The sequence below is a fragment of the Labeo rohita genome, chromosome 11 (assembly GCF_022985175.1).
Source record: "Labeo rohita strain BAU-BD-2019 chromosome 11, IGBB_LRoh.1.0, whole genome shotgun sequence".
Lineage (NCBI taxonomy): Eukaryota > Metazoa > Chordata > Actinopteri > Cypriniformes > Cyprinidae > Labeo > Labeo rohita.
This window is the reverse complement of record NC_066879.1, coordinates 2,911,079-2,928,572: the sequence shown is the minus strand read 5'-3', so window position 1 is coordinate 2,928,572 and position 17,494 is coordinate 2,911,079. Positions and strand designations below refer to the sequence as shown.

Sequence of the window (17,494 nt, the reverse complement as noted above, 5' to 3'; positions counted from 1 at the left end):
TGTTAACTTAACATGTTTTTAAAATATCCTCAAACATATGGCATTTTTATGCTCAAAAACTTACATACAGCACCTTTAAATTGATAGAGTGCAAAATAATTACAGTATTTGTGTTTTTTTTTTCCGACGCACTGTTGGATAGTTCCTCACACAAAAAACGTTTGAGCAGCGAACTGTTGCTATGGTTACTCCTCAGGCGACCGTTATTTCTGGCGCGAAAACTTTTACGCTATATTTATAAAACAATACACCTCTTTAAGAACCCCCAAAGCTTAATTAAGATGCTCAGACCCCCCTATAAAAACCCTCCTCAACAATTCGCGACCTGACTGCAGCTGCGGGCTATTTTAATCTGAAGTACATATGCGGAATGTACACAATACGTGGCTGTTTAACTGTCAAGCGTGCTGTAGTGCGTCTCCGTGTGTGTCTTTAAGTAGTACGCTGCGGTAGGAGGAGTTGTAGCGGTTGTGACGCCGCCAGCGGAGCCGTGGTGCTGAGCTGAACAGCGCCTGTCCACCTGCAGTAGGGCGAGAGACCGACCGGGACAATATTCTCTCGCATCGCTCAGCGGAACCCTGCTACCGACAGCACGTCTCACAGGAATTATCTCCACGTTTGTGAATAGCAAACATCTGCCACTCCTGCTGATGGCCAAAATGAAAACCGGCTGCGCGATTCTTGTGGCGTGTGCCTTACTTGTGGGCACCTCTTGGGTAAGACTAAATGTTTTATTGACAAACATTCTGGAAGTAACAGTACTTGAATTTGGACACGCGTAGACGGACGGTGCGGAACGATACACTTGTGTTTGCGCGTTTCTTGTACTAAAAGAATCTGGTGGTGCATCGAGCGTTTACTTTGTCTGTTTGGAAATCCAAAATTGCTTTCGTAGCACTTCTGTAACAGTCGAATTTCTTCTTTTCAATGACATTCAAACAAGTAAATCAGTTTGTGCTGAACACTGGTCGTCTATCAGGAAGCTGCAGTGGCTTGCAGCTGCACTTTTAACACACATTGCAGAGGATGCGGCGATGCCTGTGGTGTGTCTGCGAGTAATAGTGCTGCTCTGTCCTTACTGGAGGAATATGTGAATATGCAAATTAATTGTATTCAAATTAATATTCATGCTTTGGAATATTCATTAACGTCAGGAATGATTTAACTTGTTGGATACCAGAAAACTAGTTGCTTTGGTCAGTGCTGACTTGTGCTTAGGAATTATGAAACACACAAGAGTAGAAGAAAAATGCACGCTGTGCCAGTAAATGAAATCTAGAAGGTGCTGGGGTGTTGAGTAAATATAAGTTCTGGAAATAAGACGCATATTGCTGTTGGATGTGGCAGATATTGACATTCTCTTTGATGACTCATTCAGAATAAAATCTGTATCCAGCTGGGGGTGAAATGTAGCTATGAAGCTTCTCTATTCACATGGTGGGCAGAGGCAGCGCTGCTTTAGAAAGTAACCATCTCTCAGCCCTCTGACTAATGTGATCTGTAGGGATGCTTTGACACAGACCGTTCCTCCGTGGACGTATGAAAGAGCTTAGTGCGTCGGTTCTTTGTTGTCTTGATTTTGCAGGTTCATAGTTGTCTGTGTTTCAGAATGGAAAAATATAGGAAGAGAGCGAGAGAGAGACCCCTAAAGGCAACCTCTCGTTCGGTTTAGACGCAGCCGAGGCCTGAGCATGAACCCTGAATCGTTTTAAAAAAGCCCACCATACTGAGACTGGCATAACCTGAATATGACCCACCATCTAATTATGCTAAATCTCTGTGGTGAGCACTATCCATTGATGCATACACACACGCTCGCACACACACTGGGTCACTATCCTAAAATAGATGCCACTGTAATGGGCACAATTTCTCTACTGATTTACATGGCAGAACTCCAGCGCAACCTTCTTTACTCTGCGCTTCCTGTCTTCCATAGCATCCCCGTTCTCTCCCTCGGTTTGTTTTAATCATCAAACAGGCTCGTTTAGCTCTTGTTAAATTTTTAGAGACGCGCTTGATGTTTCCGCTTGTGTAAATTTCTTTAAAACCACCATTAGGGCATAAGAATGCAGGCCTCTAAATGCGAATTAAGAGAATCACAAATTTGCTGCCTTTGGTTTTAGAATGTGTTCATTTGCATGCAAGTATTGAATATTCAAACACTCTAGTGGACTATAGCAATGATTTGTAACTAGGAGTACATGCATTCCAGAGGGTATTTAAGCAGGTTGCAGCGGTGAAAATTAAAAATAATTTTTCAAAATTTTAAATGTTTAAATAATGTAATAATTAAAACAATTACTCTCGATGTTTAATCCAAAGTTTTCTGTATAGAATCTTTTTAAGGAATTCAAGAAAAACCTAAAAAATGTAATATGTGCATGGACGACATTGGTAACAGAAATATTATTTTATTGGTTTTTCTGATATGAATTGCTGATATTGTACTGTGATTATTACGTAATTTATCAAAACTAACTTATTACTAATATTAAAGATAAATTAAATCCAGTAAAAAGGAAGACATTTTTGGTTTAATGTCGGAGGGTAACGGAGGGTACATATTTAAATATTTAGGTGTTTAAATAATTGAATAATACTTAAAATATCTAGTTTTGATGATTAATCTCAAGTCTGCTTTCAGAATTGTTTAAATGGCTTAACGAAAACCAAAAAAACATATCCATTTTAAAACATTTTATACATTGAGTGGATAATTTTCATAACAGGATATGTTTTTTCCATGTATTTTGTTTTATTTTATTTTATTATTACTGATATTGACTGACTTAAGTCATTGTAATACATTTCATTAAAATGACTTTTTAATAATATTAATACTAAAGCTAAATTATATACAGTTCAAAGGAACACATTTCTGGTTTACTGTTGATGAGGTTGCTTTTGTGTGTGAAGGGTTCATAAGATTTGTGGGTGTTTAAATAATTTAATAATAATGATCCAGTTTTAAGTCTTCTTTTGGAATCCTTTAGAAAAGGAATTAAAGAAAACCAAAAAACGTATACATTTTAAAATACTTTATACATTGCGTGGATGATATTCATATCAGAATACGTTTATCTCATTTATTTTATTGACTGACTAAAGTCATTTTAATACAATTCATTAAAAGTGACTTTTTAAATAATATTAAAAGTTAAAGCTAAATTATATCCAGTTCAAAGGAACTCATTTCTGGTTTACTGTTGATGAGGTTGCTTTTCGCCTCACTAAAAGCGAAGTGGAGGGTACGTAAGGTTTGTAGGTGTTTAAATAATTTAAGAATAATGATCAAGTCTTAAGTCTTCTATCAGAATCTTTAAAAAAAAGGATTAAAGAAAACCAAAAAACATATTCATTTTAAAATATTTTATACATTGCGTGGATGATATTCATAACAGAATATCTCATTTAAAGTCATTATAATACAATTTATTAAAAGTGACTTTTTGATAATATTTAAAGCTAAAGCTAAGTTATATCCAGTTCAAACAAACTCATTTCTGGTTTACTGTCGACGAGGTTGTTTTTCGCCAAAGCGGAGGCTACATAAGACAAAAAAAAGGTTTAAACTTGTCTATAGATCAGCAGTTCATCCCTAACAGTAAAACAACTGCATCCCTGCTCTGTGAGTTTGCCTCCTGAAGGTATTTATATCGGTTTCGATAACCTTGAATAAGAACCACAACCCTGTGGTCACAAATCAATTTGCCTAACCACTTCCCCTCTCCTGTGTCTTCATAGCCAATAATGTCTGTCTTTCTCAGGGGAGTCACGGAAACGTTCAGGCCATCGCTCCATGCAGACCAGGTTTCTCCCAGAGTTTCTACACCGTATTTGTCCCCAGGGGTGTGCTGCAAGGCCTGAACATTCACAAAGGTAAGAGCTTGCAGTGCATTGCACGATCCGGCACAGGTTTAAATGTGTGTGTGTGTGTTAATCTCAGTGGAGCTTTAGCAACAGGTTTGTGGGTGAATGTAAATGCCCATGCATCACTTTCTCTCTCTCATTCTGTGTGCGTAGACTAAATGTAATATGTATAATTCTAGCTTCATTTTTGCAGAATAATTCCCAAATAATCAAATGTTGTACTCTCACCTATGCTGTAATTTAGACTAGTTGTGCTTACTGTATGATTCCTCGAAAGGTGTTAACAGTCTATCCGAAACCAGTTTCATCCGGCTTGAAAATAAGCACAGTGCAGAATAACAAGCACAAATAACCGTTTTAGAAAGGAAGAGCGGAGATGCAGATATGCCAGCGTGCTGAATGTTGATAGTACACACAGGACCAGTAATGCAATTAAAACACGTTTAAAACACACAATGCTTTTCAAATGCAATTTTCAAGGTCTGCGAAACGTCAGGTGATGCGTTTAAAGAGACACATCCATGCTGTGCCAGAGACGACGCTTCCATCTAGGTGGGTGTCGTGAGTGTATACGCGTTCCTAATCGTCGAAAGCTACAGTTGGCACACGTCTGCATTAATAAAATGCACAATGCCAGCATCTCCTACTGATCACAATCAATATGCATATTATTCAGCTTTAGTTCGACTATCAGACAAACCTTGGCTGGATGATTAAAAAACATAAATAAATGAAAACGGAAAGAAACCCATAATCTGAATTTAATGGATAGTTCAGTGGCCCGGCTGGCTACAGAAGCCTCATTTAAATCTTCAGTTCGGCTCCCGCTGGGTGTTTTTGCCGCTTTGAGCTTAAAGCTTTTGCTCCCCCCCCCATCCGCTCCCCCTCTGTCCTGCGTGTAATACAGTTTCTCTATTCTTTCCCACTTCTTTTCAGCAAGATTTCAGCGTTCCTTTTATTCTGTCGCTTTTCATTGCCATTGTGTGCGTGTGTGTGTGCGTTATGCCGGGGATATGCTTTATCTATGGAATTTGTTTTGCTGTTACGGTGGGAGAAAAGATGTCGGGGGGAAAATTGGACTTGCAGAAACAAATCATACGGGAAAATGGCACATTGATTCGATCAATTACGTGTTTTTTTCCCACCACATTCAAACTCTGATTGAGTATAACTGTTATCAGAGTAATCAATGGTTTTATTCACACGAACGTGGATGTGTAGAGGCAGATTTATTTGTTGCTTCTCATTCTGCCTGCGACTTTGACGCGGAATCGGAATCTTCAGTTGCGCGATCTGTTTTCATCATTTGTGCTGTGCTCTAAATACTTTTAGAAACATTCCGTACGTCTGAGATCTGTTTGTTTTGATTCCAGCCTGTGGAGGTGTTGAGGGAACATTGTCAGTCATTGACATGTCAGATGTGCTTGTTACACAGCAAGTCGGTGGAGTGTTGGCGTGCGTGTCCAAGTGCTCGCGCATGAGTCAATCATTTTGTTTACTCGCGGATTTAGATATGAGTATTTTGCTGGGATCGCCTCTCAAGCCTGTGCCCACAGTATGCAGGAGCGTTCAGGCAGCCACCTTTCCTTCAATATCCAATAGTGCACTCTTCATTTTAAAAACATGCTTACCCCAGCACAACTTGGCACTTGGGTGTATATCGTCAGGCTGCAGTATGAGGCCTTATAGAGAGTGATTAATGTACAGTCACCGGCCTGGGGGAAGGGTGATGTGTTCAGAGGAACCGTAGTAATCGGGGAGTGGGGTCGCCTCCCAGGGACATTAATGATAACAGCCTTGCGTAACCCAGAACCGTCAAAGGGGAGAGTAATGGGCGAGCCGAGAAAATCCAGCGTCAGTTTAGCCGTGATTGTAAACATCGGCCTGACGCCTCGAGAATGCTAATGCCGCGGCGGGAATTCTCAGGAGCGCGGTGTGGTCTAAGAGTTGAACCCGAAAGAGTCGAAAGTTCCGCTCGAGTTGCCTCCATAACTGTTTAATATGGCTGCGGTGCGCTGGGGTGAGAGTGAGCGATTCATCTCAGTTCTCTAGGTACTGCTTAGCATTGGTCTCTAAAGCCTGGCCATCCAAACAGAATCAGATATGACTACTCTTTCATGGCCAGAGCAGTCGGGGTGTCTGCCAGCTGTCCGCTGGTCTCGCAGCTGCTCGCGATGCAATTTGCTGATTCCGTTTAATTACGGCGCCTGCTTGTTGTGTTTATTTTCTATTCATTTGCAAAGGTGTTTGTTCGTGTGGGCTTTTAATGATATCAAAGTTTGGGTATTATGACAACAGCGGTGCGTTTATACCTATTATCCTCTAATCCTCATGATCACTTTTATTGTACTTGGACGGATAACGAGCCTATTAAAGAGCCGGCCCTCGAATGAAGTCGAGCGGAGTGGTTATAATTCAACCATCCAACATTTCTAATATCTTTACACAGTAAAAACAGACAGCGTGAGTCCCTTCAGGCGCTCTGCCTCACTAGACGTGATTCATCTTCACTCAGCATGTGAAAAGATTCATCATTTATGCTGACAAAATATAAATGCCAGGGTTGTCACATATTCAGCTGGCCTCAGGAGCGTATGAAAGGCACCCGCGTGGCCACGGTAAATAGGTATGGTAAGCATTTGTGTTTTACATGATTGGATTCCTGATTCGAAATGGGAAGTTTCGAACCGCGCGTAACGTTGACTGATGATGCGATCATTTAGCGCGCCTCGTTATTGCGCCAGGCAGTCTAGCTCAGGAGAAAATGATATTTTATGAGGTTTTATTGTGTTACGTCATGTCTCCCGGCGTTTATGCAAACGTTTATAGATGTATAAACTCATGCATAAATGGCCCATCTTGCTGTGTTGACACGTACGGTTGGCGTTTGAGACCACACTGAAAATGTGAGATTTAAAGGAACATGAAGCGTTATGTACAGTCTGTAAAAATAAGAGCATGTGAGGTTTGTGACACTGATCGTGAGTGCAGATGTCACGGTTCATGTGGAGTTCATGAAGCTCAAGTGCCGCTGTCATGGTAACACGTTGTAATAAGGTTCCCTTTGTTATCACTAGTTATCTACATTAGTCAACATGAACTTAGAATGAAACATTTTGTAAACACTTCATTTATTCATGTTTGTTAATGTTACATTAAAACATTTACTAATACATTATTTAAACCAAAAGCTGCATCTGTTTATATTATGTAATGGATGCGAGCTAACATGAACCACTTTATCTGTATTCATTACTTAACTACTTAGCTAACATGAACTGAATCTGTTGAATTTATTAATATTAATAATTTATTGCTCATTGTTATGATACATTGATTCAAGTTTATTAAACATGTTTCTTATGCTGATCAAGAACTAAACTGTAATATTGTAAAATATTATTTAAATGTAAAATAACTGTTTTTGTGAATATGTTTTAAAATGTAATTTAAATGTGTTAAAGTGATAGCAAAGACTTGTATTGTTAAAAAATATATATTTCTATTCTGAATAAATGCTGTTCTTTTTAACTTTTTATTCATCAAATAATCCTGAAAAAAGAGTCACAGGTTCCAAAAAATATTAAGCAGCACAACAGTTTCCAACATTGATCATAAAAGTAATAAATCAGCATATTAGAATAATTTCTGAAACATCATGTGACACTGAAGACTGGAGTAATGGCTGATGAAAATTCAGCTTTGCATCACAGGAATAAAATGTATTTTAAAATATATTAAAAATAGAAAACCATTATTTTAAACTGTAATAATAATTCGCAATATTACATTTTTTTTTTCTGTGTTTTTGATCAAGTAAATGCAGCCTTGATGAGCTTAAGAAAATTCTTTAAAAAACATTAATAATCTTACTGATCCCAAACTTTTGAATGGCAGTGTACATTTTTGTCATGTTTTTATTTATTTTTATATTTTTTAAATTAGAAATATATTTTAAAATGCAATTTAATCCTGTGATGGCAAAGCTGAATTTCCAGCAGCCATTACTCCAGTCTTCAGTGTCACATGATCCTTTAGAAATCATTACAAAACAGTTCCAATTATCAAGGTTGAAAACAGTTGTGCTGCTTATTATTTTTGCATAAACTGTGATATATTTTTTTTGCATTCTTTGATGAATAGAAAGTTCAGAAAAAACAGCATTTATTTACAATTATAGAATTCTTTATTAACATTATAAATACCAGTTCAATGCATTCTTTCCAAATAAAAGTATTAATTTCATTCCCCAATAACTTTCTGACCCCAATTATTTGAACAGTAATGTACATGTGATCAGATCAGTATAGATTTACAAGAGGAAAGATAAGGATTCTAATACCACGTACAAAGCGTTTATGTGAGAGTATATTGTCCATGAAGACGAATGGAGCATTTGAGCGTAGGCCTTTTTCAGAGCAGCACCCCACCTGGGAGAGATAAACCATAAAAACGGATATTCCACTGATTGCACATTGTAGTGTAAACCATCATCTTGGCCTAAGAGCAGGATCAGGCACTTTGAAGCCAAAGACAGAGAGATGGAGATGGGGGGAGGACAGGTACACTCTCGCACACAAAAGAACAATCTGATTTGAGTTGCACTTACCCCTAAATGGCAGTCTGAAAGGATGCTGTCAGAATGTGTTCAAGAGAACATGAGCGATGAACTTCAGCGCATAACCCTTTAATATCCGACACAGTACTGGTGGGAAATGGAAGTCAGTCGCCTTTGCCGTTAGTTCAGTGGCGGTCATTAATCATCTTAATTACTAGTGCTTATGCATAGTCAGAGTCATTTGACTTCTCTGGCAGATTTGTGGCATTTGCAGTGCCACAAAATATAGTGCCTGCTTGGATTTCTTAGATCTTCTACGTATATACCACATTTTATCATCAATAAAATATAGTAAGTCCCCACTTCAGATGTCCTTTCGCTTTAAAAAATATGCCTCTCCCACAAGGACATCCATTAAATCCAAACGCACAGACATCTTACGGCAGTTTTACAATAAAACCAGAACTAGGACTCCACCTGTGAGATGGAGACGCTTGCCACATGGACTCCTGGGCTCCCTCTCTCTGCTTTCCAGTCGTGTCTAAAAGTTTACCTCATTATCTAGCAAACACATTTCTCTCCATACTTACACCGTGCTGTGGAACCTCTCATGGATACAGACATTCGCAAAAGCTCATTAGGATGGTAATGCTTGAGCCCTGTGTGTGGTTTTGCAGTTCTAAACACAACAGGGTTAAGAGTTTATTATAAAATGGAAAATTTCAACTATATATATATATATATACATACATACACACTCTACATACACTAGCAGTCAAAAGTTTTTGAACAGTAAAATTTTTTGTTTTTTATAGTCTCTTCTGCTCACCAAGCCTGCATTTATTTGATCCAAAGTGCAGCAAAAACTGTAAAATTTAGAAATATTTTTACTATTTAAAATAACTGATTTGTATTTGAAATTTTTTCCATTATTAATCCAGTCTTCAGTGTCACATGATCCTTCAGAAATCATTCTGACATGCTGATTTGCTGCTCAAAAAACACTTATTATATTACTATTATTATTGTGCTGAAAAAAAGCAGAGTAGAATTTTTTTTTCAGGTTTTTGTAATGAATGGAAAGTTTTGAATAACAACATTTATCTGAAATAGAAATCTTTTGTAACATTATAAATGTCTTTATCATCACTTCTGATCATTATAAAGCATCCTTACTAAATAAAAGTATTAATTTCTATTATTAATTAAAAAAAATAAAAATAAATAATAATAATAGTACTGACTTTAAGGTTTTGCATGGTATAGTGTAATGTTACAGAATCTTTTTATTTCAGATAAATGCTTATCTTTGGATCTTTCTATTCATCAGAGAATCCTAAAAATGTACTCAACTTTTTTAAATATTGAAAATAATAATAATAATAATAATAATAATAATAATAAATGTTTCTTGAGCAGCGAATCAGCATATTAGAATGATTTCTGAAGGATCATGTGACACTGAAGATAGATGATAGATAGATAGATAGATAGATAGATAGATAGATAGATAGATTAGATAGACAGACAGATTTTTAATAGAAATAGATGCTGTTTTAATAGAAAACAGTTTTTTATTTTCTTAACACAATTTTTAATTTCATCATACTGTTTCCATCTCATGGTCATGTATTATGAAATAACAGCTTATACAACTTACAGCCTTTGATTTCACAGTAAACATCATGATCAAATGAAACAAAAATGTTCTATTTATTGGTTTTGTATGGCTCAAGGATGTTTATGTTTTACATGCTTGAGCATAACATGATTTGTGCCGTCCTCTAAGATGATATTTTCTTGCATTATATGCTGCTATTGAACGGAAACCAGCAAGGTCTGCTACTCAGCTCAAGTGGAAGAGTGTGCCATACACACAGTCTTGGTTTGTTTCATGCCTGATTTATTTTTCTGTCTAGTTTTCCATAGTGAGTATAATACGTCTACATTAAAGGGAGAATTCTTGACTTCCTTGGATCTTTATTTTCTGTCCCATCCCTCTCTCGCTCTCATTCTCTATTTCTACCACTCACCTAGCAGTTCTTAATTAAGTTTTCTCATGACACCATGGTTCACTGTCTATTTGAATATAAATCAGATTGGATTTTCATCTTAAAAGCAGACTTTTCACTGCTGGCTGCATGTATACTATTAACCAGCAAGGCATTTCTCATTTGCATTGGCCCTGTCACTCAGAGTTACGTTCTGATCTAACATATTCAGATGCTTTGGTGCTTAAGGTCATTAACCTGAGATCTGGTGGAAGTGGGCTGTGAGTCTGTTGGAAGGCCTTGAGCACACTGCTTTTGAAAGAAAAATGATGTGGAGTCATTCATTATTAGCAATATTGAAGTGAATATTTCTTTTTGTTTTTTTTATAGAAATTTCAGTTCGTTATGTATCAGGCTGAAAAAATATGACACATACGCAAGGACACATCCATCCAAAAGCACAACTTTTATCTATAAAACATTTCTGTGTGATCAGAATATCAAGGAATGGCTAGAATGAAATACAAGGAAACTGTTTACTTGTGATAAAATCATTCAGACTCATTGCCTCAGATTTGTTGAGCACATTTGAACGAACAAACAAACAATTCACTCTCAATTTAGACATTGCTACCAAGGACAGCTAGGACAGAGGTCAAGTCATATGGACTCTTTTTATGGTGTTTTTGGGTCAGTTTGTGTTTTGAAACCTCCAGTTTTCTCATTGTGTTAATTTAACCAATTTTAATTTCATTGTTTTAAAGCTGTTGAAGATTCAATTTCATTCTTTAGGTTGAAATGACTTGTATAGCCGATTTGATTAGACTTAGAAATTTAAGGCAGCAAGTTTTTAAATTCAAGTTGGTAGATTTTTTTTTATCTTTTTCTGTTCCAAAATAGAGTGAAAATGGCTTCTTTTTCCATGTCATAAAAAGTGCTGTCAGTGTCCACAGTGACTAAAAATCTCCAAAAAACAAAAAATAAAACAAACAAAAAAACCCCAACAATAACTATCAAAGCGAAAAATCAATATTCAGTGATATTTTAGCATTATTTATATACTATTGCAGTGTCATATTTAGTATTGTTGTAGTAATATTTAGTTTGAATTTGATTTTATTTTTTAGCAGCTTTAGTACTTCAGCTTAACCTTATTTTATTTCAGTTACCTGCTAAGCAACACTTCTCATTTTCAAGTTTTAGTTTTTCATGTAATAAAAACTAATAATAAAAAAAAAAAAAAAAAAAAAAAATTACAAGACCATATGTATATAATGAATTTTTCCTTTTGTTTGGGTGTACTGCTGATACACACTGCTGTTCAAAAGTTTGGAATCAGTAAGATTTTTTAATGTTTTTTAAAGAATTCTCTTATGCTCGTCATGCCTGCATTTACCTGAAAAAAAAACTGTAATATTGTGAAATATTATTACAGTTTAAAATAATGGTTTTCTATTTTAATATATTTTAAAGTATAATTTATTCCTGTGATGCAAAGCTGAATTTTATTATTTTAATATGCTGAATTTTAGCACTATGCTGATTTATTATCAGTGTTGGAAACAATTTGTTCTGCTTAATATTTTTTTGGAACCTGTGATGCTTTTTTTTAGGATTCTTTGATGAATAAAAAGTTAAAAATAACAGCATTTATTTAACATCAATACAAGTCAACAGTAGAAGTCTTTGCTATCACTTTTTTCAATTTAACACATCCTTGCTGAATAAAAGTATTCATTTCTTTCAAAAAGAAAAGAAAGAAAGAAAGAAAGAAAGAAAGAAAGAAAGAAAGAAAGAAAGAATACAAATTTACTGACCCAAAACTTTTATATGGTTGTTTGTATTACAAAAGATTTATATTTTTTTTATAAATGCTGTTCTTTTTAACTTTTTATTTATTAAAGAATCCTAAGAAAAAGAATAAATAATAATAAATCAACATTTTAGAATGATTTCTTAAGGATCATGTGACGCTGAAGACTGGAGTAATGATGCTGAAAATTCAGCTTTGCATGCACAGGAATAAATTACATTTTGAAATATATTCACATAGAGCATAGTTATTTTACATTAAATTAATATTTCACAATATAACACTTTTTTCTGTATTTTCGAACAAATAAATGCAGCCTTGATGAGCAAAAGACATTTTTGTATAACAAAATACATATTTATACGCAGCGTGAATGTTAAACTAAACAAACTTTCTCACTTTTTCTACATATATACATATGCATGTGTGTTCTCAGCGGGCCATTGCGAGTTTCATGACTCTGACCTAGCGGTGTCTTTAATTCCTCATCGTGCCCTTAGGTTCTGTTTTAATTACTTCTTCCTTTGACATGGTGGGTTTATTTTAAGGAGCAAATACTAAAACGCCACTGGGAAAGCGAACATGATTCAAAGTCTCGAGGTTTGGCACCAATCTAAACTGAGCTGAAGAAGGTAATAGGAAAGAGGTGAGGTGTAGCGCTTTTTCTGGTACTGGAGATCGCAGAAAGGCTGGGGGGGATGAAGAACGGCGCATGTGAAAAAAGAGGTGAGAAATGCTAATTGTATTCATAAGATGCAGCCTTAGTTTATCCTTATCTGTGCACCTCTCTCTCTCTCTCGCTTCCTTTTTGAGGCTCACTTCAAGTCCTCAGGCTGTCTTAAAGAGATTCCGTTGAGAGGCCTGTGGTCAGGGACTGTCGGACATGCATTTAGTCGGTTTGCTTATATAAATGCAGGACTCACGAGAAGAGATAAATACACACGACAAACAGAAAAGGTGTTGCTGAAAATATTTGGCTGACGTCTTGAATTTGAATCACACACACAAATACGGGCACGCCGACTCTTCTCAAGCCTGACAGTTTGTTGTTTGATAATGTCTTTGGGGTTACGCTCGGTGTTTGCAGCATTTTGACTTGATTGACAGGGGCCACAGGAAGTGGAAGCATCCCTCCATTCACTGAGTGATTATCTTAAATGGAGAAATTAAAGGATTACAAACTGGCCCAGTAATCCAGCTGTCAATCTCTTGACTCATTAAGGAGTTGGAAAGAGAGAGGGACAGAAAGAGAAGAGAGGAAACTTAGGTGTTTGGAAGAGAGGATTAGTCTTTTGGTATCTCGCTCGGCTCTGTTTTCCTAATCTTTATGAAGCCTTGTATCGTTGTAGGTGATATTATCATGTATATGATGTTCTGTTGAAAGAGATAGTTCATCCAGAAATGAAAATACTGTCATTATTTACTCACCCTCATGTCATTCTAAACCTGTTTGACTTTCTTTTGGTGTCTTGGTTGCTCTTTTACATTTAGTACAGTTGGCTTAAATTTAGTCCAGATGAATAAAAAGCACAATAAAACAGTATTAAAAACACACACACACACACACACACACACACACAAAAAAACATATAAAATGTAATTTCAGTATTATTAATATACTGTTATAGTACTTATTAAAATGATAATTAAAGAAACTTTTATTTTCATATTTTTAGTTTTCATATTAATTTTAGTTTAATTTTCAGTAATTTTGTTTTGTGCTTTCATTATTTTTATTCATTTAAGCATTTCTATTTAGCTTTTTGTATTTCATTTTTACCTATTTTCCTGATTTTCTAATTCCATGGATTTAAAAATTTTTCAAGGATATTTTAGTTTTTTGTTTTATATTGAAATTTTATTTCAGCTTTATTTAAATGAACAAAGACTGTTCTTAAAGGGATAGTACATCCAAAAATTACTCACCCTCGTGTCGTTCCGAACCCATAAGACCCTTGTTCATCTTTTGAACACAAATTAAGATATTTTTGATGAAATTCAAGAGCTTTCTGACCCTCCGTAGAGAGCAATGTAACTAAAATGTAACATGAGTTAAGTAATCAGATTACTTTTTTTCACTTTTTTTACTTTTGTGATTTACGAGAACATATCTGAGTTACTCTTTCAAATAAGTAACGCCAGTTATCTTTTTTTCCCATTTATTGATTGAACGCTCTCCTGTACTCTTGTAGAGAGAATCGGGAGTAAGATGTTACTTTAGTTCTAGAATAAATGTGAACGTGCATTAATTCATCTCACTCACATAAAACAGATTCAGTATTCGGCAAAATGAATAAAAACTGTGAAATGCAACTCAGAATATGACCTACAATAATTAATTCAATGTTAAATAATACAAATATCCTTTATGTATTTAATCCCATTTTATTAACCAATATCTCTGCTGCTGATTTTCAATGATCCAGTTTAGTCATACTAGTGTTTCTTTTCCTGTGTTCTGCTGTACAGACATAATTTTACTTTTCCTTCAGCCTGAGGCTTTTGGTGTGAAAGAGCTTTTACATTTGCCAAAAATACAACTTTTTATATTAAAAAACATACAAGCAAGCCATAACCAGATCTAAAAAGTAACGCAAAAGTAAGTTAACGCATTACTTTCTATAAAAAGTAACTAAGTAACGTAATTAGTTACTTTTTTAGGGAGTAACGCAATATTGTAATTCATATTGTAATACAATATTCATTATTCAACAATTCGTATCCGCCGTGATAATGGCGGAGGATGGCAACATGGAAGAGGAGAATTATATATATTAATAAAGTCATTCGTTTTGTTTTCTTCTAGCACAAAAAGTATTCTCGACACTTTGTAAAATTACGGTTGAACCACTGATGTCACACGGACTATTACTACATATCTGGGTTGGGAACATTTCAGTTACATTGCTGTCTATGAAGGTTTAGAAAGCTCTCGGATTTCTTAAAAAATATCTTAATTTGTTTTCTGAAGATGAATGATGAATGTCTTACAGGTTTGCAACGACATGAGGGTGAGTAATTAATGACAGTATTTTTTTATTTTTGAGTGAACTATCCCTTTAATCATAACATAACAAAAAATCCCTTTTAACAGCAACAAAACTGGCCATATGATAGACCTGTACGCAAAAAGACCTAAATATTCCATTATCCATTGAAAATGTTCTGCGTAGCTCTCAAATTCAGTATGGCAGCATTGACATCACTGATGTTTGATCACAGTAAAGCCTCTTTCACACAGAGATTCTGGAAAATACATGAACAAAGTGTGCCGTGATTTGTCCCGGGATCGCTTGATTTGGGTTTATTCACACTGCCAATGATTTTCCAGAATCTATGCTTGTGTTCGTAAAGATCCCATAAAGACACGTGACGTTTATATTTTCTCTAAACTAGCGAGCCATCTCTGCTTCAGCACAGATAGTGAGGAGCTCCCTGATCTCTGCTTCATTCCAGTTTACACATATTTTTTTCTGCGCAAACGTTGATCTGCCTACGACACACCCTTTACGGCATTGGTCCTGCCTTTTGTTCACACAGAGCTTAATGTTACTAGGTCAAAAATGTTCACCATTTTTATGACCTATATGTCATCTATATGACATTTATAGACTGTTTTTGAACATAAAGTCAGACTTTTGATCCTCAATTATGATCATTATGCGTAAATGTGACAGAATATCTTTTAAAAATGCACCTTTTGCGTGCCATTGAAAATGTAAAAGTCATACGGGTTTGTAACATCATGAAGGTTGCATTCCTTGAACTATTCCTTAAAGTTTGTTTCGACGCACACTTTTTGAAAACAACTTCTGTACAATTATGAAATACGCTTTTCAGGCCAGTGAAATGGCAGATTAATAAATCAGACTACGAAGAAGAGAATGATATTAATAGAAATATTGTGGACTTCATAATATAAGTATTTGACTATCGATTCTTTCAAAACCATTGTCTACACTGACAGTCGGGAACAGACTGAACTATCCATATCTGCGTCCGTCCTTTCATTGATTTCTTTTGTTATTAAGTCATTTATATTGTCCATAACGGGGAGGCATCTCCTGTAAATTATGAATATCAGCTCAAACTTGTAGACGTTTCTAGAATCCTGGAGCTGCTTTGGGGACTGGAGTAAGGCGAGGAAAAATCAATATAAATTTCCACTGTGCTGCCAGTTCAACATGGTCACTCACTTATAGCATTGATCGGCTCTTCTAAAGAATCTTTGTAGTTTTATTTATACGTTCATACGTGCATCTGTACAAACACCAACCTATTTGAAAAGTAAAAATGCTGAAGGACAAGGAAACGCATGTCAAGAAGAGGTGAAGCCAGGTGAGACTGCATGCAGAAGCAAAAAAAAAAATTGAGGATTCAAGGTCTGTGTCTTCCTAAATTCCCAAAGCTTGCTGAAGTTCCCTGGACGTCAGCCAGGAATGCAAATATGATTATCAAAAAATATCTTCCGCAAGTGCTCGGACTCCAAATTGTCCTCTTCAGACTTTGTATAAATTTTCCACAGGCCTGGAACAAGCTCTTCATGTTCACTGAACTGTTGTGGTCTGTAACTAAAAAGACGTATGGTGGCACAGGCTTCAGCACTTTTGTGCTGATAAAGAGCTTGGCCATTGGTGGGGAAAAATTATGTTTGCAAAAGGACTATTCAAATTTCATCCCTGGCTACCAGTGGCTTAATTTTGAATTCTGCAAGTGTGTACAATATTCATTATCACCAAATGCAGCAGTTTCATATGAAAAAAAGTAAACATTACCAGACCCTCGGCTGATGTTTGGTTTATTTATTTATTCAAATCATGAATGCTGTTTACAACAGATAATTTGGAGGTGAGGTATGAGACCTGAATGTGAATGGAAAGTCCATAATGTCCGATGGCCATTGTGCTAGATGTGATAATTCACTAAACAGCACAAATAAATCCATTTCTGCTCCGCTTACTGAGTCATCGCTGCACTTGCTCTTGCAGAGTCTGGATTTTAAATTACCCTGTAACATTTTGCTTTGCTGGTTACGTATGACCGCAAGACGTGTTTAATTAAGCACTTCAAGTCTATACCAGGAACTGACAAAAGAGTCAGAAACATGTTTCCGAACAGCTTTAAATTATCAAATGAATCTGTTGATGAAAGGCAAATGGATGTCTGAATGTATTTAAGGCTACTCAGTAAAGCCTTGAATCGGGTTGCTGGGATGGCTAATGTTCTTGTCATTGAGTTTTGATTCTGCAGGTATGCTTG

The 17,494-nt window shown here is 35.9% G+C and overlaps 1 protein-coding gene across 2 annotated transcripts in view; it reads left to right on the top strand.

The window, feature by feature from the left end:
* The first annotated feature begins 446 nt into the window (after positions 1-446).
* Positions 447-17,494, top strand: part of cdh4 (cadherin 4, type 1, R-cadherin (retinal)) — a 262,132-nt gene continuing 245,084 nt past the window's right edge. Inside the window, exons 1-2 of one of the 2 annotated variants that reach the window (XM_051123120.1) lie at positions 447-716; positions 3,771-3,882. In XM_051123120.1, coding sequence (XP_050979077.1) covers positions 651-716; positions 3,771-3,882 — 178 coding nt within the window. In that variant the 5' untranslated portion in view covers positions 447-650. The remainder of the gene's footprint in view (positions 717-3,770; positions 3,883-17,494) is intronic. The other variant, XM_051123119.1, reaches the window with a different exon arrangement.